We start from the raw sequence: 23,448 nt of genomic DNA on the forward strand, positions 1-23,448 counted from the left end.
CCCCACTGTTCTATAGCCTTATAATACACTTCATTGACATGACTTATTTCATTATTATCTGGTGATGTGATGTATAAGTTCATATCAGATTTGAAGTTTGAATAGTTCAGAGTGGTGTGACTGGCCATTCCAGCCACTGGCACAGGTTGAGAGCAGTTCATGACACCTTCTCATCAAACTGGCTTTCCAGATATGGATCTTTGGTTGGGTGATGTTCCCATCTATTTGCAAATAAATAACATAGGCCCTAGCAACATTGCATTTAAATAGACACTGTACCACAATGTGATGAGAGGTGCATACTGCAACTAGCTCTCACAGTCTCAAGTCAGAATTAGAAGTTCAACCATGTTTCTCAAAAGTCTAATTCTGAAGTGTCTATGGTTAAGTTTTTTTTTCATTTCACCTTTATTTAACCAGGTAGGCAAGTTGAGAACAAGTTCTCATTTGCAACTGCGACCTGGCCAAGATAAAGCAAAGCAGTTTGACACATACAGTAACACAGAGTTACACATGGAATAAACAAACATACAATCAATAATACAGTAGAAAAATCTATATACAGCATGTGCAAATGAGGTAGGATAAGGGAGGTAAGGCAATAAATAGGCAATGGTGGATAAGTAATTACAATATAGCAATTAAACAGTGGAATGGTAGATGTGCAGAATATGAATGTGCAAGTTGAGATACTCGGGTACAAAGGAGAAAGATAAATACATAAATATAGTATGGAGATGAGGTAGATTGGTTGGGCTGTTTACAGATGAGCTATGTACAGGTGCAGTGATCTGTGAGCTGCTCTGACAGCTGGTGCTTAATTTAGTTTAGGCATTAACTCAGAATATTTAAGGTTAAAGTTACGTTTAGGCATTAACTTAGACATCTAAAGGTTAGGCATTAACTCCAGAATGGTCAAGGTAAGGGTTAACGTCAACCTGCCTGAAATCAATGCCTGCAATGCCAACTATATCCTCCAAAACTACATTTCCTAAGCAGCTTTGCGGGCTGCTCAAGAATCCGTGGAAAACCGATTGCGCGTGCGTATCTAGACGTGGCAACGGCATCATGGCTTCTTGGAACCGCTACGGTAGTCGGATGAGAGAGCTGAAAATGTACACATTCGTCTTCTTGGTAAGTTGTTTGTGAAATATATATAGAGACACCGATAAGCCTAATGTTTTAATTACATGTATATTTTCAATATTTTTTATTAAACCTGCAAACGCCGGCTTGTCTTTTCCGCGTCTTCGTGAAGGCAACCAAAGTTGACAGCACGGCCTTAGCAATTTTAAATCAGAGGCTGAACTTGAGACTCAAAAATAGCCCAAACCTAAAAAAACAAGTGAATATATATATATCTCGCTGTAGTTACATACCGATATTCGCCAACATTTCATATTATTTGATCAAAACGTCCTCGTGAATTGACTACCAGCGCAAGGCATCTAGTGTCCCTCCCGAGAATGTAAATTGAAATCCTTTGAGAACGCAAAATTAACCTGGTTGGACAGAGACTTGAAAATAATGAACGGTTATTCTGCATAATCTACAATATAAGACAGTCAATCTGTTACATTGCTGAAGATTTCAATTCAGGTTTCTATTCATCTGCATGCCTAGTTCAGTGCTATCCGGATTTCTTGGGAAATATATACCCTAATCATAACCCTTACCTAACCATTAGAAATGTCAACTTCAATGGGGGGTAGGGACGTCCCAAGGATCCCGGATAGCACTGACCGTTGCTTTACTAGTTAAGCACCACCAATTTGCTACTTTTTTCTATGGTTGACGTGGTTTACATTTCTGATCAAAATGTCCTTTAGATTCACTTCCAGCTAGCTATGTGATTCAACACAGTTTGGTTTATTATGACTCTCATGGGTATGTATGTATGTTGGTCAGTCATTTTAAAATATTTTATGATGATATATTGTTATACTTTACTTTCATTGAGTGATTGATACATTATTTGCTTGTTAGATGTAAAGTTTGTTACAAATGTAACTTAGTTGGTTGCTACACAAATGTTACATTGCATTAGCCTACACTTTAACCAACTCCTCGCTCAGTCCTTGATAGACTGGCCACATAATGACTGGATTTCCACTTCATTCCAATCTTGAGCCTTGTGCCCTGGGACCATTCCTGTTCAGCATCCTGTTGTATGGTTTAGTGGCTACCATGTCAAACAAAGGTGGGTGCTACTGTAGCCTACTGTTGTGCGATTGCAGGCAGGGAAATGACATCACAGTGGGTGTGTGTGGCGATTAAGGGAGACTGACTGCTCTGTCTCTGTGTATGCTGAAGACTGTCCCACTGTATTTATTGCCTAGCTGCGTGTCAAAGCAATTTTTAAACTTCTTTAATCTGGATTGAGGGTCCTCTTCACCTCCCCATCATGGTGGGTTGGTCGGTTGCCTTAGTGCCGTGAGCCGCCACAACAAACACTAACCACCCTAGAGTTATTCATACATCAATGGCTCCATCTCCATCAATTACAGAGGACGGAACTCATTGCCTACATCCCAAATTGCACCCCATTTCCTATATAGTGCACTATTTTAGACCAGGACCCATAGGGAATAGAGTGCCATTTGCGACATCGGTCATTTGAGAGAGGTGTTCATAATCCATCTTCTGACATCAGTGGTTGATAATTGAAAAGGGCCGCCACACACGCGTTGATCTCCATTGCTGCTGTTCGTCTCATTAATCAAGAGCAAAATGAAGGAGAGAGTTTGACAAACAGAACAGCAGTCTGATTTGCGTTGATTCAGTACGGCCCCTAAAACCTAAAACGGGCCGACTTTTATTAAGCAGATTTGTCACCCCAGATGGAGGCTAAGCGAGCTCTGGGAGAGTGAGCTGCCAGCCTGGGTCTCTCTGCTGGCTGCTTAGTGTGTGTGGCATTTTTTACACTGATGTAACGTGACACTTTTGGGGGGATGAAGGTTGGTGCAAAGTGTGATAATGGACTTTCTTAAAATATTCAAATTCTCGGGCTCTGGCCCAAATTTTATTTATATCAACTTTATTTAACCAGGTAGGTCAGTTGAGAACAAGTTCTCATTTACAACTGCGACCTGGCCAAGATAAAGCAAAGCATTGCAACAAAAATAACAGAGTTACACATGGAGTAAACAAACGTACAGTCAATAACACAATAAATACATCTGTTTACAGTGTGTGCAAATGGAGTAAGGAGGTAAGGCAATAAATAGGCCAATAGTGGCGAAGTAATTACAATTTAGCAATAAACACTGGAGTGATATATGTGTAGATGAGGATATGCAGGTAGAAATACTGGTGTGCAAAAGAGCAGAAAAACAAATATGGGGATGAGGTGGGTAGATGGGGTGGGCTATTTGCAGATGGGCTGTGTGCAGCTGCAGCGATCGGAAAGCTGCTCTGACACCTGACGCTTAAAGTTAGTGAGGGAGATAGAAGTCTCCAACTTCAGTGATTTCTTTGCAATTCGTTCCAGTCATTGGCAGCAGGAAGGCAGCCGAAGGTGGAGTTGGCTTTGGGGATGACCAGTGAAATATACCAGCTGGAGCGTGTACTACGGGTGGGTGCTGCTATGGTGACCAGTGAGCTGAGATAAGGCGGAGCTTTACCAAGCAAAGACTTATAGATGACCTGGAGCCAGTGGGTTTGGCGACGAATATGAAGCGAGGGCCAGCCAACCAGAGCATACAGGTCGCAGTGGTGGGTAGTATATGGGGCTTTGGTGACAGAACAGATGGCACTATGATAGACTGCATCCAATTTGCTGAGTAGAGTGTTGGAGGCTATTTTGTAAATGACATCGCCGAAGTCAAGGATCGGTAGGATAGTCAGTTTTACGAGGGTATGTTTTGCAGCATGAGTGAAGGAAATAGGAAGCCGCTTCTAGATATCATTTTGAATTGGAGATGCTTAATGTGAGTCGGCAAGGAGAGTTTACAGTCTAACCAGACACCTAGGTATTTGTAATTGTCAACATATTCTAAGTCAGAATCGTCCAGAGTAGTGATGCTAGTCGGGCGGGCAGTGCTGGCAGCGATCAGTTGAAGAGCATGCATTTAGTATTACTAGCATTTTAAGAGCAGTTGGAAGCCACGGAAGGAGTGTTGTATGGCTTTGAAGCTCGTCTGGAGGTTTTTTAACACAATGTCCAAAGGGCCAGAAGTATACAGAATGGTGTCGTCTGCGTAGAGGTGGATCAGAGAATCACCAGCAGCAAGAGCGACATCATTGATATATACAGAGAAAAGACTTGGCCTGAGAATTGGTCTCTGTGGCACCGCCATAGAGACTGCCAGAGGTCTGGACAACAGGCCCTCCGATTTGACACACTGAACTCTTATCTAAGTTGTTAGTGAACCAGGCGAGGCAGCCATTAGAGAAACCAAGGCTGTTGACTCTGCCGATAAGAATGTGGTTATTGAAAGCCTTGGCCTGGGCGATGAATACAGCTGCACAGTACTGTCTTTTATCGATGGCGGTTAGGATATCGTTTAGGACCTTGAGCATGGCTGAGGTGCACCCGTGACCAGCTCGGAAACCTGATTGCATAGCGGAGAAGGTACAGTGGGATTCGAAATGGTCGGTGATCTGTTTGTTCAATTGGCTTTCAAAGACTTTAGAAAGGCAGGGCAGGGTGGATATAGGTCTGTAACAGTTTGGGTCTAGAGTGTCTCCCCCTTTGAAGATGTAGATGACCTCGGCAGCTTTCCAATCTTTAGGAATCTCAGACGATACGAAAGAGAGGTTGAACAGACTAGTAATAGGGGGTTGCAACAATGGCAGCGGATAATTTTAGAAAGAGAGGGTCCAGATTGTCTAGCCCAGCTGATTTGTAGGGATCCAGATTTTGCAGCTCTTTCAGAATGTCAACTGTTTGGATGAAGGAGAAGCGGGGGGGGCTTGGGCAAGTTGCTGTGGGGGGTGAAGGGCTGTTAACCGTGGTGAGGGTAGCCAGGTGGAAAGCATGGCCAGCCGTAGAGAAATGCTTATTGAAATTCTCATTTATCGTAGATTTATCGGTGGTGACATTGTTTCCTAGTCTCAGTGCAGTGGGCAGCTGGGAGGAGGTGCTCTGATTCTCCATGAACTTTAGTGTCCCAAAACTTTTTGGAATTACTGCTGCAGAATGCAAATTTCTTTTTGAAAAAGCAAGCCTTTGCTTTCCTAACTGCCTGTCTATATTGGTTCCTGACTTCCCTGAAAAGTTGCATATCGCGTGGACTATTCGCAGCTAATACAGTACGCCACAGGATGTTTTTGTGCTGGTCAAGGGCAGTCAAGTCTGGAGTGAACCAAGGGCTATATCTGTTTTTAGTTGTACATTTTTTAAAAGGGACATGCTTATTTAAGATGGTGAGGAAAGTACTTTTAAAGAATAACCAGGCATCCTCTACTGACGAGATGAGGTCAATATCCTTCCAGGATACCCGGGCCAGGTTGATTAGGAAGGCCTGCTCGCAGAAGTGTTTCAGGGAGCGTTTGACAGTGATGAGGGGTGGTCTTTTCACCGCTGACCGATAACAGACGCAGGCAATGAGGTAGTGAACGCTGAGATCCTGGTTGAAAACAGCGGAGGTGTATTTAGAGGGTAAGTTGGTCAGGATGATATCTATGATGGTGCCCATGTTTACGGATTTGGGGTTGTCCTGGTAGCTTCCTTGAGAATTTGTGTGAGATTGAGGGCATCTAGCTTAGATTGTAGGATGGCCGGTGTGGTACGCTATCCTCTGTATATAGTGCACTACTTTAGACCAGAGTCCTATGGGCCCTGCCCTGGTCAAAGTAGAGCACTATACATAAGATGCCATTTAGGATGCAGTTGCAGGAGGCACTACAGAAAGAGCTGCCTGCCTGTCTTATTGGAAATCTCACCTAGCTGTGATACGGCATATGAAGTGAATTTGATCAATAATCAAAGGATTTGCAATAGATTCTAATTCTGGACTGGGACTAAGAGGAATTCATGGGCTAAGTCTGACCCATTATGTTTGCCTGACTAAAAGACCCTGTCTGTATTGGTGACCTGATGGTTCCTGTACCTGGATGGATAACAAATGCTGAAACATTTACAGTTAAAATATAAAAACAGTGTAATGTTTTATATTTTAAGTAAAAAATCCTATAATCCCTAAAAGTGTGTATGCAAACAGGAAGATATGAATTGGACTTATTGGTGTAGCGAGAGGGTTAGTTTGAGTTGGTTAGGGAGTAGAACTATCTTCAGAAACAAATCACCACCTCTTCAGCTTCAAATTCTGTCCCATGAGAGATCTGACGATCGTTGAGGTTTGAAGAATCAATGCTTAAACTATTAGAAATAGCTTAAACAAAGACATAATCCAATGTGTTACAGTTACAGCCACATCATGAAACAAGAGCCTAACAGCCAAGGGGCCTGTTTTTCACCCTCATTATGTTCACTTCTCACTAAGACATCCCTGAGGCTATGAAGATGAGCTAGCATGCAGTGTATTCCCCTGTCTCTGTCTGTCTCCTGCACTAGGGAGTGTGGTCTCTAGTCTAAACCTGTCCTCCTGCTGATCACTAGGGAGTGTGGTCTCTAGTCTAAACCTGTCTTCCTGCTGATCACTAGGGAGTGTGGTCTCTAGTCTAAACCTGTCCTCCTGCTGATCACTAGGGAGTGTGGTCTCTAGTCTAAACCTGTCCTCCTGCTGATCACTAGGGAGTGTGGTCTCTAGTCTAAACCTGTCCTCCTGCTGATCACTAGGGAGTGTGTGTGCGCATGACTGAGTACGGTGTATTGTGAAGGCAGACAGTCCTGTCATTAGGATGCTGCTCACATTGACACACAGCAGTGCCCTCATGTCATGGCCTAAGCCAAACGAGGGGAAGCTTTAGTAATAGGTAGTGTAGGGGAACCAACCAATGCACCGATTGCCAGGTGGCAGCCCAGCCATTGATAGGACTTGTTGCAGTATTGGCTGCCTGTCAAATGTCAGGGGATGTGTTGCGTGAGCGGGGAGCACAACAATGTCAATGGTCCAGGAAAGGTTTGCAAATCCTCTCCTCATTCTGTGTGTGTTGCTCCAACCATCCTGATGTCCGTGTCCCTCTCCCATGCTCACATCCTCTCCCATGCTCACATCCTCTCCCATGCTCACATCCTCTCTATTCTCCACTCTATATAGTAATGCTTTCATTTCACCATAATACTAACTATCCACATCCTGTGAATATGATTGTGTTCTGTTTATGATTCTTTCTGTTGATCTTCTCAACAGTATGCATTATGCATACCCACTCTGTAAATGAGCCTGGAGAAATGTGATCGTCGGGGGCTGAAATCATCACCAGCATTTCTTACATTTGTAAAGGGTCCAATGTTCATGTAGCTGTGAAATAGCCCTGCCTCAGTACAAGAGCTGCCTCCAGATGCTCTCAAATAGCTGAGGACTGACTCCGTCCCGCACTCATAGCCGAGGACTGACTCCGTCCCGCACTCATAGCCGAGGACTGACTCCGTCCCGCACTCATAGCCGAGGACTGACTCCGTCCCGCACTCATAGCCGAGGACTGACTCCGTCCCGCACTCATAGCCGAGGACTGACTCCGTCCCGCACTCATAGCCGAGGACTGACTCCGTCCCGCACTCATAGCCGAGGACTGACTCCGTCCCGCACTCATAGCCGAGGACTGACTCCGTCCCGCACTCATAGCCGAGGACTGACTCCGTCCCGCACTCATAGCCGAGGACTGACTCCGTCCCGCACTCATAGCCGAGGACTGACTCCGTCCCGCACTCATAGCCGAGGACTGACTCCGTCCCGCACTCATAGCCGAGGACTGACTCCGTCCCGCACTCATAGCCGAGGACTGACTCCGTCCCGCACTCATAGCCGAGGACTGACTCCGTCCCGCACTCATAGCCGAGGACTGACTCCGTCCCGCACTACTACTTTTGTCTGTTGCCTTAACTACTCTTTTGTATACAGTTAGTTCATACTCCCACATTGTCTGAAAATGGATGCATTTTCAAATCCCATTTAGCACAGCTATCAGTCAAACTCTTTTGTACGGTGGATACACATTATCCCACTTAAGTAAGTTGTACTTTAAAGCTCCCCTTTCATTCTGCACAGTGGTTGCTTCAGTGCCTCCTCTCTCCACTCTCCCTTTCTCAGAGTGCCTAGCCAAGCAGAGGAGTAGTAGTGGAGGGGTGTCGGATGAGGAGAGGCTCGAGGGGAGTGGCGAGAGGCTCGAGGGGAGTGGCGAGAGGCTCGAGGGGAGTGGCGAGAGGCTCGAGGGGAGTGGCGAGAGGCTCGAGGGGAGTGGCGAGAGGCTCGAGGGGAGTGGCGAGAGGCTCGAGGGGAGTGGCGAGAGGCTCGAGGGGAGTGGCGAGAGGCTCGAGGGGAGTGGCGAGAGGCTCGAGGGGAGGGGTGGAGAGGCACGGGTAGATGGCAGAGGAGGAGAGATGTTGTCGGACAAGAGGAGAGGTGGTGTGGAGAATAATAGTGGTGTCGCTCGGCCGGCCCTGAGAGCCCGTTTTATAATTACCCCTTGCTGTCATCTCCACACACCCGTCGTAGAGTCTCCGACCGAGGGGACGTCACCTTGTCATCTCCTCAACACTGCCGTCCGATACCACGGCCACCAGCCTCCCACATCCAACACCTAGAGACAGGAGGAGGAAATGAGATAGATGCCCCCTCTAGAGTTCATCAGTCATCCAGACAGGGAAGAAGAAAACAAGATGACGCTTCACTTCTTCATTCTACGTTTTAATTGAAATGTACTGACGAGAATCTGTTGAATTCCCGTCACGCCCATACGAGGTATCCAGCATGGGAAATTAAAAAACTCTGCCCGACAGGTGCTTGTTTTGATATCATGTTACAGTATATCGCTCATCACTTGATTTGATGAATGAGGACATTGGTAGCTAATTTTGTACTCCATCGGGGATTGGGCGACTGGGACATGATTTGATGAGTGATAGGATGGAGCTTGTTTGAATGTCTCAGGGAAGATTTTAATAGCATACTCCTTGCGTTGTCTCCTTCTCAAAACCCATTGGAGGAGAAGGTCAGAGGGGAGGGACCTCTGGCTTTCTCATCCAATGGGTTTTGAGAAGGAGACAAGGAGAGAGGACTCAAAGAATATGCAATCTGTATCTTCTCACAGTCGCACACAATGAGATGAGAATCTGTCTTTGTTTCGACTTTGATGCTGACCACCTACAAAAGGTTTTGTTTGGAACATCAGGTGTCTGGCAATCTCATAATATCACAAAAGTGACCGGTCTTCTGCACTGAAGCATCCGATGTGTGAGTTGGTCACTCTGAATAAATACAGTATCTATCCATCAATATGTCTTCAGGTGTGCCTGGTGCCGGTGCTGCAGGCGGCTGTAAAGGTCTCTCCTCTCATAGAGAAGGTCAGCGAACACAAGGACTTCAAGAAGCTGCTCCGGACTCGAACCAATGTCCTGGTGCTCTACACTAAGTCAGGTGGGTTAGAACCAATGTCCTGGTGCTCTACACTAAGTCAGGTGGGTTAGAGCCAATGTCCTGGTGCTCTACACTAAGTCAGGTGGGTTAGAGCCAATGTCCTGGTGCTCTACACTAAGTCAGGTGTGTCAGTGGGCATACTTTAGGCCCTTTGTAGTAAAAATGATATGTGAAGTTAGATATGCCTGCCTTTGTTTACACCAATCTCGAATAGTGGTCTGTTATTATCTCTGATCCATCACTTGTAATGGGGAATTAACAACATTCTGGAAGGACTGTGATTGACCTGCATGCTTGTCGGCTTGTGACGTCCCCTTGGATTTTTTTAGCATAGAACAATGTACATGAACAGAAAAAGACACCCAAACTAAAGGGGTCAAATAAAGTCCTAAAACTGCGTTCACCTATAGCCATTAGGGAAATCAGCCTCTCTTGCATTTAATTCCATTTTAATTAGCATATTTCACGCCAGAAGAAAGTGCTCAGCTCAGTTCACCGTGTGTGTTTGCCGTTGTGTGTCAGGGCTCAACATTAAGTCTTGTCTGTTTGCCTGGGGCAAGTAAAAAAGCAGATTGTAGATTTAAGTAAATAAAAATCACTATCAAACAATTTAGGTTACTCCGATTATAATTGGATCAGTGTCCTACAGATGTGATATCTGGCTCACTGTCCTCCCAATTTCTGCACAATGCCTTCAGAGTATAATTATTGTAGGCCTACATTGACAGACACCAACGTTCTTTCAGTCATGCAGTCGCAAAAATTAGTTTTTGAGATCAACGCAAGTCGTGTTTGCACATTTGTTGATAATAATTGCTGGTGAGTTATTTGCCCAGTTGTAGCACATTTTTGGTCCGCAACAACAATCGTGAAAACATCATGGTCTGTGCATTACCTGTGTGTGGGCCTTTACCAGAGGAGAGAGGGAGACATTTGCGCAGCAGGTAAAATAATGCTATACAGACTAATTAGATAGCCATTTCAAAACAGTTTGTTATAGTATCTAGTTAACTATTTATCTATTAGCATGCATTAATGTCATTGTCATGATCCGATAACTTTCCACCGGCGCTAGTATATAACCGCAAATGGCCAACAAACACGCAGTTGATGAAACCATGCTGCATACTTCGGTTGTAAAACCTTCTCTAGTGCTCATCATTGGCTTTCTCCTCTATTTAATACTGGCCATGTCATTCTGACAGAGTCAAAAAATATTCTTAGAATAGCCTAATTAACTAGTAACTCCTATGCTGTCAAGATCTCCCCTGAACACTGAATATTTTAACCTTCCAAATAGACTTAGTAGTTATCTACCTCGCCCACCTTAGCCAGTTGATCCCTGGTTCATTGAATGAGGGAATTTATTTTATAAAGGCATAAAAACTGCTTGGTTGTATTTGTAATGTTGCAAGGTGGCCAACCCTCCTCTTGGAGAGTCCAGGAGAGCTACAGGGATGCAGGCTTTTGCTCAGGAGATATAATACATGGGATCAAACACCAGCAGCCTTCCATTGTCACTGAGCCCAGCAGCCAGCCTTCCATTGTCACTGAGCCCAGCAGCCAGCCTTCCATTGTCACTGAGCCCAGCAGCCAGCCTTCCATTGTCACTGAGCCCAGCAGCCAGCCTTCCATTGTCACTGAGCCCAGCAGCCAGCCTTCCGTTGTCACTACCAGTGATAATAATGATGTTTATTGTGAAGTGCTTCCTTGCAATTATAAAACACAAATCTCAGTCACCTTTTTGGCCCATGGTGTTCCAGACCAGTTTTTATTTTTGGACAAGCGACTTGAGCTTTCTGACAAGTGAAAAAACAGTCCTACAATGGCTAAAACAGTTCATGTCAAGCCCTGCTGTGTGTCGTGTGATGCTCTCAGCATAATCTCCCTCTCGGTGCACAGGAAGAGGCCTCTCAAGGCCCCACCACTCCCATGAGCCTCCACATGTATTTGTTTCATAATTCATGAGCCAGTGTTAGGTCATTGGTTAATACTTGCACGTATCAAACGCCGCCCCGTGATTGATTGCTTGCCGTTTCTGTGGCGCTGGGTTCTGGCATTCTCCAACGGTTTAGCCCCCCCCCGGCTACTCCCTCTTTCTACTAAGGGTAGTGGGTCCCAAATGGCAATCTATTCTCTACATCCCAGATGGCACCGTATTCCTTATATAGTGCACTACCTTTGGGACGCACAATGGGTCCCTAATCCTCAGCTCTGCGGGCATTGCCATGATACTAAATATAGACGAGATGTCCTTAGAACCAGGAAGTGTGTGAAAGTGATGTTGAGCAGGGACTAAACAACCACAGGTATTTTACTGATTTGAGTCCACATTGTGTCTCAATGTACATTGTGTAATGTTGCACGGTATTGTTACAGTACAGTTTATTACAGTTTATTCTTTGATGGTTTTCTCAGTAGGCCTTGACCTATGCTGTGTTTATGATACTCGTAACATGTTGGAAGTAGACTAGTGAACGCTCGGCTAGGTGATGTCACAAGGTGATGGGTGGTACTTGGTGATGCTTACCTATACCCTCCTGTGATTTGATGTTTGAGTTCATAGTCCCATGTTTTGAGTGTTGTGACCTCTGACCTTCAGTGAATTACAGGTTTTAGGATTCTTGAGTATTGAAAGCTGGTGAGCTGAGTAATATAACCCATATTGTAATCAAAGGTGTATTGTAACTCCACCTGTTGTAACTAGAGGTCGACCGATTCATCGGAATGGCCGATTAATTAGGGCCGATTTCAAGAAATCTTTGGACACCGGTATTTTTGGACACCAATTTTGCCGATTTTAAAAATATATATTTTTTTACACCTTTATTTATTTAATCTTTCTTTAACTAGGCAAGTCAGTTAAGAACACATTCTTATTTTCAATGACGGCAGCTCGGGGGACCCAATCTTACAGTTAACTAGTCCAGCGCAATAACGACCTGCCTCTCTCTCGTTGCACTCCAAGGAGCCTGCCTGTTACGCAAATGCAGTAAGCCAAGGTAAGTTGCTAGCTAGCATTAAACTTATCTTATAAAAAACAATCAATCAAAATCACTAGTTAACTACACATGGTTGACGATATTACTAGATATTATCTAGCGTGTCACGCGTTGCGTAAAATCTGACTGAGCATACCAGTATCTAAGTATCTGACTGAGCGGTGGTAGGCAGAAGCAGGCTCGTAAACATTCATTCAAACAGCACTTTTGTGCGTTTTGCCAGGAGCTCTTCGTTGTGCGTCAAGTATTGCGCTGTTTATGACTTTAAGCTTATCAACTCCCGAGATGAGGCTGGTATAACCGAAGTGAAATGGCTGGCTAGTTAGCGCGCGCTAATAGCGTTTCAAACATCACTCGCTCTAAGCCTTCTAGTAGTTGTTCCCCTTGCTCTGCATGGGTAACGCTGCTTCGATGGTGGTTGTTGTCGTTGTGTTGCTGGAGCGAGGAGAGGGACGGAAGCTATACTGTTACACTGGCAATACTAAAGTGCCTATAAGAACATCCAATAGTCAAAGGTTAATGAAATACACATGGTATAGAGAGAAATAGTCCTATGATTCCTATAATAACTACAATCTAAAACTTCTTACCTGGGAATATTGAAGACTCATGTTAAAAGGAACCACCAGCTTTCATATCTTCTCATGTTCTGAGCAAGGAACCTAAACGTGAGCTTTTTTACATGGCACATATTGCACTTTTACTTTCTTCCCCAACACTTTGTTTTTGCATTATTTAAACCAAATTGAACACGTTTCATTATTTATTTGAGGCTAAATTGATTTTATTGATGTACTATATTAAGTTAAAAATAAGTGTTCATTCAGTATTGTTGTAATTGTCATTATTACAAATACAATTTTAAAAATCAGCCGATTAATCGATATCGTTTTTTTTTTTGGTCTTCCAATAATTGGTATCGGCATTGAAAAATCATAATCGTAACCTACTCCTGTCCTCGTATCTTGTGTATGTAAATAGCTACCTCCGGGGACTCTAAGCTGAAGCTGCTGTCTGATGTGGCCCAGGTTATCAAAGGACAGGGCACCATCGCTTGGGTCAACTGTGGGTAAGTACAGGATTGATTGGTTGGTTGATTGATTTAATTACAGTATGGAATGGCATGCATTATCACTTCAGTCACCATGTCACGTACTGTAGGTGATGTGTCACGTCCAAGAGATTTTCCAAAAAGCATTTTAGGTTAGCTATTGAAGCCTAGGCCAGCTGCATGCCGTTGTCATATCTATTTACACCCATCTCTCCACTGCACTTCTAATTCATGTGTCTCTGCGTGGCATATCCCTCTGGAGATTGGAGAAGAGACACTCATTAAAATAGGGAGTCTCGCACTCTCCACATCCTGCAGAGGGCTGGAGAGAGGAGGAGAATGGTCTCTTCACAGTCTCAGTTTGTGTATGTGCGTGACTGTGTGCATGCTCGTTCTGTCTGTGTTCGTAAGTAAGGGGTTGTCTGAATGAGTATGAATGAGTCATGGGCATTGTGTGGGAGCACGAGCGTTCCTGTCCCTGTCAGGTCTGGGCAGATGAACGATTTGGAACTTATTCTCTGGAAGTGTTCTTACTGGGAGGATCCATCACACTCCCAAGACACACTAGAGGAATTGTTTTCCTTAAGAAATGTTTAACTTTTTTTTCCCCTTATCTGACTTCCACTGTAGTTGTTTTTCTGCCATTTTAACTCTGTTTTTTATACCTGTCAACCTCAACCTTGAGCCATCTTTGTGCTCCGGAGAAAATCCTTCAAACAGAAAGCTACAAAGGAATCAAGATCACCCCTCTGACACCTACCACTCAAAGCATCCCTCAACAAAAAAAATGCTAGCCTTTCCAAGATGGAAGATGGATGACGGACAAGGAAGGAAAATAGTCTCAAAACAATGTAGCCTGGTCAGCACTTTTATATCGACCTTCATCCAAACAAGATTTGCTGTGAGAGATTTTGTTTCTTTTCACCGTAGTAAATCTGTCAACCCTCTCTTTCTACAGCTTATGCCTTATTTCTGGTGCCTGAGGCTGTTCTTATGGTTAACTTTGCCACCTGTAGTGAATACTGTATCACCTTCACCTAGGATAAGAATCCCAGCTGCTGCTCTGCATATCCATCTCTCCCCACTCATTTCAACCATTATTCCACTCTCATTTAAAACAAATTCAGTCAAGAAATACTGAAGGGTGTGGAAGTTCCTGAAGGTTGTACAGTACATACTTGTGCCAGTGACCCAACAGAGGACCTGATACGACAGGGTTCATGGCTGCTGTTACTGTTCAGCCAGCCTCTGTCTAGCAGTGAGGTTTCCCAACCGTCGCCAGTTCTCCCATGGACCAGCACCAAAACAACGCCTCGCCAAGCGCTTCTGGACAGGGATAGAGACATCCTCATGGGTGTCGTTGGAAGAACAGTGGCCCCTGCCAACGGAAAGGAATGTGAGCCCACGTTGACACATACTCACCAGATGACCGGACCTGAGAGATGTCCAACAGTGATGATGTCAGAGGAACTGGGCTGGAGACAGTGCTGGTTCAGGCATGGATGCTAGACTGCCGACTCTGCTGAGAGAACTAGGAGATGTGAAACAGTTTTATTCTTTTTGCTAATGAGATCATTCATCTCTGAGTGTTTGGTGTACCATCAGACGGAATGCTCGCCTGAAGCCTCAGCAAGCAAGCTGGTTGAAAACCGGTTGTAATGACGCCATTTCAACCAGCGTTGCCTGCTGGGTAACTCCACGTCTCTCCTCATCTGTGGACAGAAGTTTGACTTGACCTCTCCTCTCTAGCTGAATCACAGTTCTGTCATCACGTAGACCTTTTCATCCTCTCTCACTTCTTCCAAACACCCCCTGTGTTCCCTCTTCCAACTCGGTTTGCCGGATAACTCTTCTCAGTGTTTTTAATCAAGTCCCATGCCGTTTTACACTTCTGTGTTTTGAAAAAACAACCAACTACAGCAGAGTACACTTCTCTTTCAGTTGACTTCCTTTGAGTTATAAAGATGTAAAGCTTTGTTTGAATATTTCTTAATGCGTCACATTATGGTGGTTTGCAATGTGATATTCAATCTCTGTTGGAAGCCAACGTAATGGAAGATGACCAGAACTTTTACGTCTCAACTCTCAATGCCTGACAGAGTAGGGAAGGAAATACAGCACATGAAGATGACCTCCACCATGTCAACTGGAACAACTATCTCACTAACGGTTGCTATATATCCAACCACATATATTTTTCTATACTAATCCAATCTGTATGTTTCTTATCCTAGTGTAGCAGAAGATCAAAACCAATCAATTTACACGTGAAAACTAATTTTAAAAGGTCAACCTGCAGCAGAGCATGCTGGGAAATATGACCGAGGCCCTTCCCACATCTGTGGATAAGTTCATAGATTTAACTCCCTGTCTCTGGTTACTTTCTGGATGAAGTTAAAAGGCTCCGGTGACATTCTGTACTGTTACCTCATAGGAAACATCTCAAATCCCAAATGCAGAAGTATAGAGCCAAATGAAAAGTTATAGCCTTACTATTTTAATAAATACGTAGGGGAGTGTATATAGCACTAATGACGGCCTCTCTTTTTATCTTAAAGGACAGCGCGCTGGATATTTTTCTGATGGGGGCCTGTGCGTTCAGAGCTGTAATTTAATTCCATCTCTTTGAATTTTCTTTAGCATAGGGCTTAGCTCTCCTCTCTCCCTCTTTCTCTCCTCTCTCTCTCTCTCACTCCGTCTCTCTGTCTCTGTCCTTATGTAATACATTCCCATGCTCATTATCACTGGAGAGAAGGGGAGTTATTATCGTCAAGAGAGAGCTGTGCTTTGTGTGGGTGGAGAATATGTAGGTTTGGTGGGGGAGCTGTGTGTGTGAGAGCATCTATTCCTCTAAAGATGGAACCTCTTCAGTTGGTAGGGGAAATCCAGTACTTGAAGACTACCTTCACTGCTGGAACAACTGTGTCTCACTAATCAGTTGCTATAAATCCAACCACATACAGATTGGATTCGTATAGAAAAATGGATGTTTCTTATCTTTGTGTAGCATAGAAAACACATTGAAACAAACAATTATAAAAAATCTACCTGCAACAGAGCATTCTGGGATGTATGACGGAGGCCCCTCCCACATCTGTGGATAACTTCATAGCCCAGAAGCATAGCACCCTGCATCCTACTGCTAATTTGCCTTTGAAGCTACAGTAAGCAGGGTCGGTCCTGGCCGTTCCCTGTATGGGAGAACAGATGCTGCTGGTCTGGTCAGAAACTATTTGGTCATTAAAGATCTCATGGCAATTATTGTAAGAATAATTTTGCCCGTGTCCTGGCTAAATTCCCAATCTGGCCCTCATACCTTCAAAGCCACCTAATCATCCCTAGCTTCCAATTCGCAAATTCATCACCCCTCCCCTTCTCTCCCCTGTAACTAGTTCCAGGTCGTTACTGTAAATGAGAATGTGTTCTCAGTCAACTTACCTGGTAAAATAAGGGTAAAAAAAAAATTGGGGACGTGAGGCTGAATGTACTTATATGGATTTGTGTTCTTTACATAAACCTGTCTAATCAACTCCCTCTACAGACTAGTGTGTGTCTGTACAGTACCCCTCATTCTAATCAACTCCCTCTACAGACAAGTGTCTGTACAGTACACCTCATTCTAATCAACCCCCTCTACAGACTAGTGTGTGTCTGTACAGTACACCTCATTCTAATCAACTCCCTCTACAGACTAGTGTGTGTCTGTACAGTACCCCTCAGTCTAATCAACTCCCTCTACAGACTAGTGTGGGTCTGTACAGTACACCTCAGTCTAATCAACTCCCTCTACAGACTAGTGTGTGTCTGTACAGTACACCTCATTCTAATCAACCCCCTCTACAGACTTGTTTCTGTATATGTTTGTTGTGACAGAATGATGTTGAATAACAGACAGGGTCTCCATGTCTGGTGACAGTATTCGTGTCTCTGCAGAGATCTGATTAACAAGACTTGATGCAGTCAACATTAATTCCACAGTGGCTTTTCAACCTCTGTTTTTGACGTTAACATTTGTTTCTCGCTCGCTCTCTGTCCCTCCACGTCTCTGTCCCTCCACGTCTCTGTCCCTCCACGTCTCTGTCCCTCCACGTCTCTGTCCCTCCACGTCTCTGTCCCTCCACGTCTCTGTCCCTCCACGTCTCTGTCCCTCCACGTCTCTGTCCCTCCACGTCTCTCTGTCAGGGATTTGGAGGGTCGGAAACTGTGTAAGAAAGTGAAGGTAGATCCCAGCTCTAAAAGTGATGGCGCAGATCTCCTGCATTATAAGTGAGTACCTCAACTATAACATGTACCTCATTGTTTTACTGTATGTCGCTTAGAAGAGATGCTGCCTTCAGAAAGAATGACATGTAAGAATGTTCTCCAGGAACTCATGCAAGGCCAGGCTAAACCAGAAGTACCCTACTACTTCTCTTTATTCATTAATACTGTTCTTGTCTCTTGCAGAGATGGGACGTTCCATACAGAGTACAACAGACCTGCTACATACAAGGTCTTTACTGACTCACTCATTGTCCCACAGTCCCCCAAAGTCTCAATCAACAGTCATTATTTCAGTGACATCTTCTTTTCCTTGTTAGTGTAGGTCAACAATACAGTAATTGATATGAAAACAATGCAGTTATTCGAGTGACATCTTTGTTTCCTGGTTAAATGAATGGGAGTTCATTCTCTTAATGGCTCTGTTTCTGTATATCACCATGGTTCTCTTCCTGCACGATGATGCTGATTGGACGGACTAAGTTGGTTAGTCAAGACTTGATAATCCAATGGGTTTATGAGTGCTTTATAGTGCTGGTCCAGCCCATTGGCAGGGGATGAGGATGTGAGCACATCAGTACATAGTAGTCTAGTTGGTAATAAAGTAAGACAGCTGTAATAACCTCACTGAAGAATAGGACTTATATGAATACCTTAAAGTCAATTTCATTTATTGAAATGGAGAAAAACATGTAATTCTAAAGTTAGTGTAATGTCTGAGCAGAACAGAAAGGGAGCTGTGTTTTAGTTGGAGTTAAATGTTTCCCGTCCTAACTTCTGCTGTATTTAAATGTCGGTTCATGTCTGCCTGGAAGGCTCATCAAAGTCATTATGAACAGTTAACGTGTGGAAATTGCTTACATGGTTACTTTGCGATGGATGGATGGATGGATGGGAGAACACTGAGATGGACATTTATACCATCTGCCATCTTTTAGACTAGAACATTCTCTTCTGTTTTGTATGACAACTGTGGGGAAATGTATATTTTTAAATTATGTGGATTTTTTTTTGTGTTTAGCACTATGTCTAGAATCTAGAGGGTGAACATCACTTTTTGTTGTTACAGAATGATAATGATTGTTTAGACTCCCTCTGTCTCAATGTCTCTCCTTCTCTCCTGCCCTCCAGTCCATGGTGGCGTTTTTAAAAGACCCCACGGGAGCTCCTCTTTGGGAAGAGAACCCAGAAGCTAAAGATGTTGTTCATGTAGAAACTGAGAAAGTAAGTACAGAAATAACGCCTTACAGCAAGGTGCTTCTGCATGGGAATGTGTGTTTCCTGGCACAGTGTTGACCTTTCAGTTTACAATAACCGTTCATAACAACCCACTGACAAATGCCCTAACTTCCCATCAAAGGTCGGAGTGGAGAGATTCTCGCCACTCTGCCCTCCAGCCTCCCTGCCACTAAATGTGGTCATCTTGATACATTCCAAGCTGACAACACATAGCAATAGACTGACCAGGTGATCATTAGAAAGCTGAAAAGCTCTGAAGTTCACGTCGGTTGTGTTCAAACACGGTCTCTTAAGGGAGAGTTGGTCTGACCGCAGTCAGCACTCTCAGACAGACGGCTTTCCAACAGCGAGGCCGACACGCCGTCAGAACCCAGCTCTGTACACAAATGGCACACACACATCCACACACACCTTTGAACAGTGTTTTGATGAACTAACATTCTGTTTTATCCTATATTTTTGGGTGGCGTATCATGCCTGGGGGGTTGCTGAGTGGTGTAGATGTGTCAACAGCTTCTGCTGAACGAGACTTTCAGGAAGTGAGGAAGGGAGGATGAATAAAGCATTAGGGTAAGAGGAGAGCCGACCCTCTGAGTGCAGATTGATCTCTCTCTGTCCATCAAAAGGCATGTTCAAAAAATGTCTTCTGATGATGAGCATGTTTGACAGCAACTGTTGTCTGGAAGTTACTCTCATAGTGACTGGTCACTTAGGTACCACTCAATCTATCTTTTGATATTTGTTTCCTTAGTTCACTGTTGATACAGTCCCAACATGTTTTGCTTGTCAGAAATCACGTTTTCAAGTTCTAGAACTTAAAAGTACAGGAAGTGTCACAGTAAGAAGCGTTTTCCATCGTTATATCAACAGTGATTGATTGGTGCTTTGCTTTAAGTGATACATATGAAGAGCCAGAGAGAGATGGACAGTGTACCTCAGTGTTGTCCACCCCCTGCTCCTAGTATATCTGTTGATAAGTCAGCCTTAACAACTCTGCTTTGGGAGGACTAAAGGATCCCTTTCAAAGCACATTGGAGGAGGTCAGAGGTCAGCAACCTTGGGAGAGGAAGAATCGGGGAGAATGTCAGTTGCATACTCCTCTCTCCTCGCCTCCTCAAACCCCATTCGGATGAGAAGGTCAGTGGGGATGGACCTCTGAAATGCATTAGGGGGAGTGAACAAGTGTAAACATCTGGAGGAGGATAGAGAATCAGAATGCAGCCCTTGGGAGAATCTTAATTGCATATTCTCCTCGTGTCCATTCCTTTTAAATCCATGAAAGGGAGTTTACAAGTGCACACTTCAGGAGTAGGGTAGAGAATCCAAGGTTTTGACGGCTTGTACACTTTTTAGGCAGAGCTATTGTGCAACTATCTACTGAGTTCAGTCACTGCATTCTACAGTAGGTCCTTTTTTCCTCACAGCTCTTCTCCTTTCTCTTTCAGGACTTCAGGAAGCTTCTAAAGAGGGAGGAGAGGCCAATCCTCATGATGTTCTTTGCCCCATGTGAGTCATCACACACACACAATCACGGACTCCCAATATACGTTTTTTACCTCTTGATAAGAACTCCTACCGAAGCCATTTAGAGAAGTCGGGATAAGAGCAAATAGCTTCTATTGGTAGATAATCTTTAATGACTGGCATAGAATATACAGCACATCATCAGAAGAGTCTTTGAAGATGGGAAATGAAACCCAAATCCCAAATGGCACCATGTGCCCTGCATAGTGCACTACCTTTGACCAGAGTCCTATGGATCCTGGTCAAACGTAGTACACAATATATGGAATAGGGTGCCATTTGGGATGCATCCCTCTAGTAAGCAGAGAGAGTTTAGGGAGGTGGCGTGGTGGAAGGAGGCACCTTAAAGCCCTCTTAAGATTTGTCCTATTCCCTTACTGCCAGACTCATTGATTTTGATAATCAGGCATTTATTGAATTATATAATTGAAGAAATGTACAACCATGCTCCTCCAGCCAATTTACAAGCTCTAGATGGTTTTCTTTGACGTTAAACTTATATAATTTATATCCAGCCTTTTCATTAAAATGCATTTCACCAGAGAGGAGTAATACTTAACGATTGGCCATTTGTAGTAGTATAAAGAAAAAGCACTGGGTCCTTGAACTGAATGTTCATGTTGCAGTTGTTTATTGGTTGTATAATCTACATATATCAAGCTCTACAAAGTTGTATTCACATTCTACTGGGCCCTTGATAGAATGATAAAACAATGGAACTCTTCCTGTTCAGTATGTTGATTGAGAGCGACTGATTGACGAGTCGTCTGTGTGCTTCTGTAATGTCCCATGATGTTCCTCCTACAGGGTGTGGTGTCTGTAATGCCTCATGTTGTTCCTCCTACAGGGTGTGGTGTCTGTAATGTCTCATGTTGTTCCTCCTACAGGGTGTGGTGTCTAATGTCTCATGTTGTTCCTCCTACAGGGTGTGGTGTCTGTAATGTCTCATGTTGTTCCTCCTACAGGGTGTGGTGTCTAATGTCTCATGTTGTTCCTCCTACAGGGTGTGGTGTCTGTAATGTCTCATGTTGTTCCTCCTACAGGGTGTGGTGTCTGTAATGTCTCATGTTGTTCCTCCTACAGGGTGTGGTGTCTAATGTCTCATGTTGTTCCTCCTACAGGGTGTGGTGTCTGTAATGTCTCATGTTGTTCCTCCTACAGGGTGTGGTGTCTGTAATGTCTCATGTTGTTCCTCCTACAGGGTGTGGTGTCTAATGTCTCATGTTGTTCCTCCTACAGGGTGTGGTGTCTGTAATGTCTCATGTTGTTCCTCCTACAGGGTGTGGTGTCTGTAATGTCCCATGATGTTCCTCCTACAGGGTGTGGTGTCTGTAATGTCTCATGTTGTTCCTCCTACAGGGTGTGGTGTCTGTAATGTTTAATGTTGTTCCTCCTACAGGGTGTGGTGTCTGTAATGTCATGTTGTTCCTCCTACAGGGTGTGGTGTCTGTAATGCCTCATGTTGTTCCTCCTACAGGGTGTGGTGTCTAATGTCTCATGTTGTTCCTCCTACAGGGTGTGGTGTCTAATGTCTCATGTTGTTCCTCCTACAGGGTGTGGTGTCTGTAATGTCTCATGTTGTTCCTCCTACAGGGTGTGGTGTCTGTAATGTCTCATGTTGTTCCTCCTACAGGGTGTGGTGTCTGTAAGAGGATGCAGCCCGTATTTCAACAGGCAGCTACAGAGACCAAGGGTACATATGTAAGTCAAATCTTCTCACATTGACATTGCTTAAAATCCTAACACACTTTCGCTCCTCTGTTTTAGGTGGGTTGCTCTCAGTTCAAATCCATTCATCAGAATCATTGTACCATCAATATAAACTGCTCTGAAATGCATTTTCCATAGCCATGAATATTGTTGTTTCAGCTATTTTGAAGATGGTGTACAAAACGGAATGTAAAAGACGTAAAAAACCAAACGTAAGAACGGAAAGCATAGAAATGGTACACATAGAACAGATCTATCGCTTCTTAGACTTGCTTTCAAGTAGAATGATTGATCTATTACTCACATTTCTATGTGAATTTGGTCGGGTCGCCCAAATAGGTACTTCAAATCCCCACAGCCACAGTTATGGGATCAACTTTCTGCAGTTGAAGTCTCCAGTCTCTGTATGGGTTATATGCCAGTTTAGACTGCAATAGTGTTTTTATGTTGGCTCACTTGTTCACTCTCCCTTATAGTCCTCCTCCCTCCACCACAAACACATATACACTGAAAACAGAATAGTACAATTCAAGTCTTAACGCAGCAATCTGCAGTTGGAAGAATAACCAGGGTCAACCCCACCAATGATTTGGGGAAAAGCTGAGAGATTGGGCTAGAGGAAATGTAACCACTCTCCAATTCACTGCCAGAGCTATGGATACAAGGACTGACCATCCATGATATAATATAGTTTTAACCATGTTTTGAGGCTATACCGTGTTTGTTTACATTCACATTGTTGACAAACAGAGGAGTTAAAGAAGCTTATGTGTTGGGTTCTGATGGGGTTCGACAGTTAAACTAAGCTCATGAGGCATATAAGGTATTGTCTTCAATAACTAATTGTTTTCAAAGTCTAAAAATGGATGTAGCAACCAACAGATTATTCTTTTTTTTAAAAAACAGTTTACAGATGAGATTTGAAAGATAGATGTAGTTTGGTTCCGGTGCTAAAGTAAAACACCTCTAGCTCAACAACAAGAAAGTAGACCAAAGAGTCAACCAAGGATCAATATCACACAGGAGAAAGCATCAAGTGAACACCTTTAAAAACCAAGACCGCATGTTCACACCGAACACGAACCTTCAAGCACAGAAGAGGCATAGCATAGTAGAGAGACTCTGAGGGGAGAAAATCCACCTAGCTACTGCTTAGAAACACCTAGCTACTGCTTAGAAA

The 23,448-nt window shown here is 43.9% G+C and overlaps 1 protein-coding gene across 1 annotated transcript in view; it reads left to right on the forward strand.

Annotated features, from left to right (window-relative positions):
* Positions 1–997: 997 nt before the first annotated feature.
* Positions 998–23,448, forward strand: part of LOC110501807 (protein disulfide-isomerase A5) — a 78,513-nt gene continuing 56,062 nt past the window's right edge. The window contains exons 1-8 of the mRNA XM_036959223.1: positions 998–1,134; positions 9,353–9,482; positions 13,466–13,553; positions 17,718–17,801; positions 17,982–18,027; positions 18,927–19,019; positions 20,480–20,540; positions 22,192–22,259. Coding sequence (XP_036815118.1) covers positions 1,069–1,134; positions 9,353–9,482; positions 13,466–13,553; positions 17,718–17,801; positions 17,982–18,027; positions 18,927–19,019; positions 20,480–20,540; positions 22,192–22,259 — 636 coding nt within the window. The 5' untranslated portion in view covers positions 998–1,068. The remainder of the gene's footprint in view (positions 1,135–9,352; positions 9,483–13,465; positions 13,554–17,717; positions 17,802–17,981; positions 18,028–18,926; positions 19,020–20,479; positions 20,541–22,191; positions 22,260–23,448) is intronic.

Source organism: Oncorhynchus mykiss, chromosome 22 (genome assembly GCF_013265735.2).
Source record: "Oncorhynchus mykiss isolate Arlee chromosome 22, USDA_OmykA_1.1, whole genome shotgun sequence".
Lineage (NCBI taxonomy): Eukaryota > Metazoa > Chordata > Actinopteri > Salmoniformes > Salmonidae > Oncorhynchus > Oncorhynchus mykiss.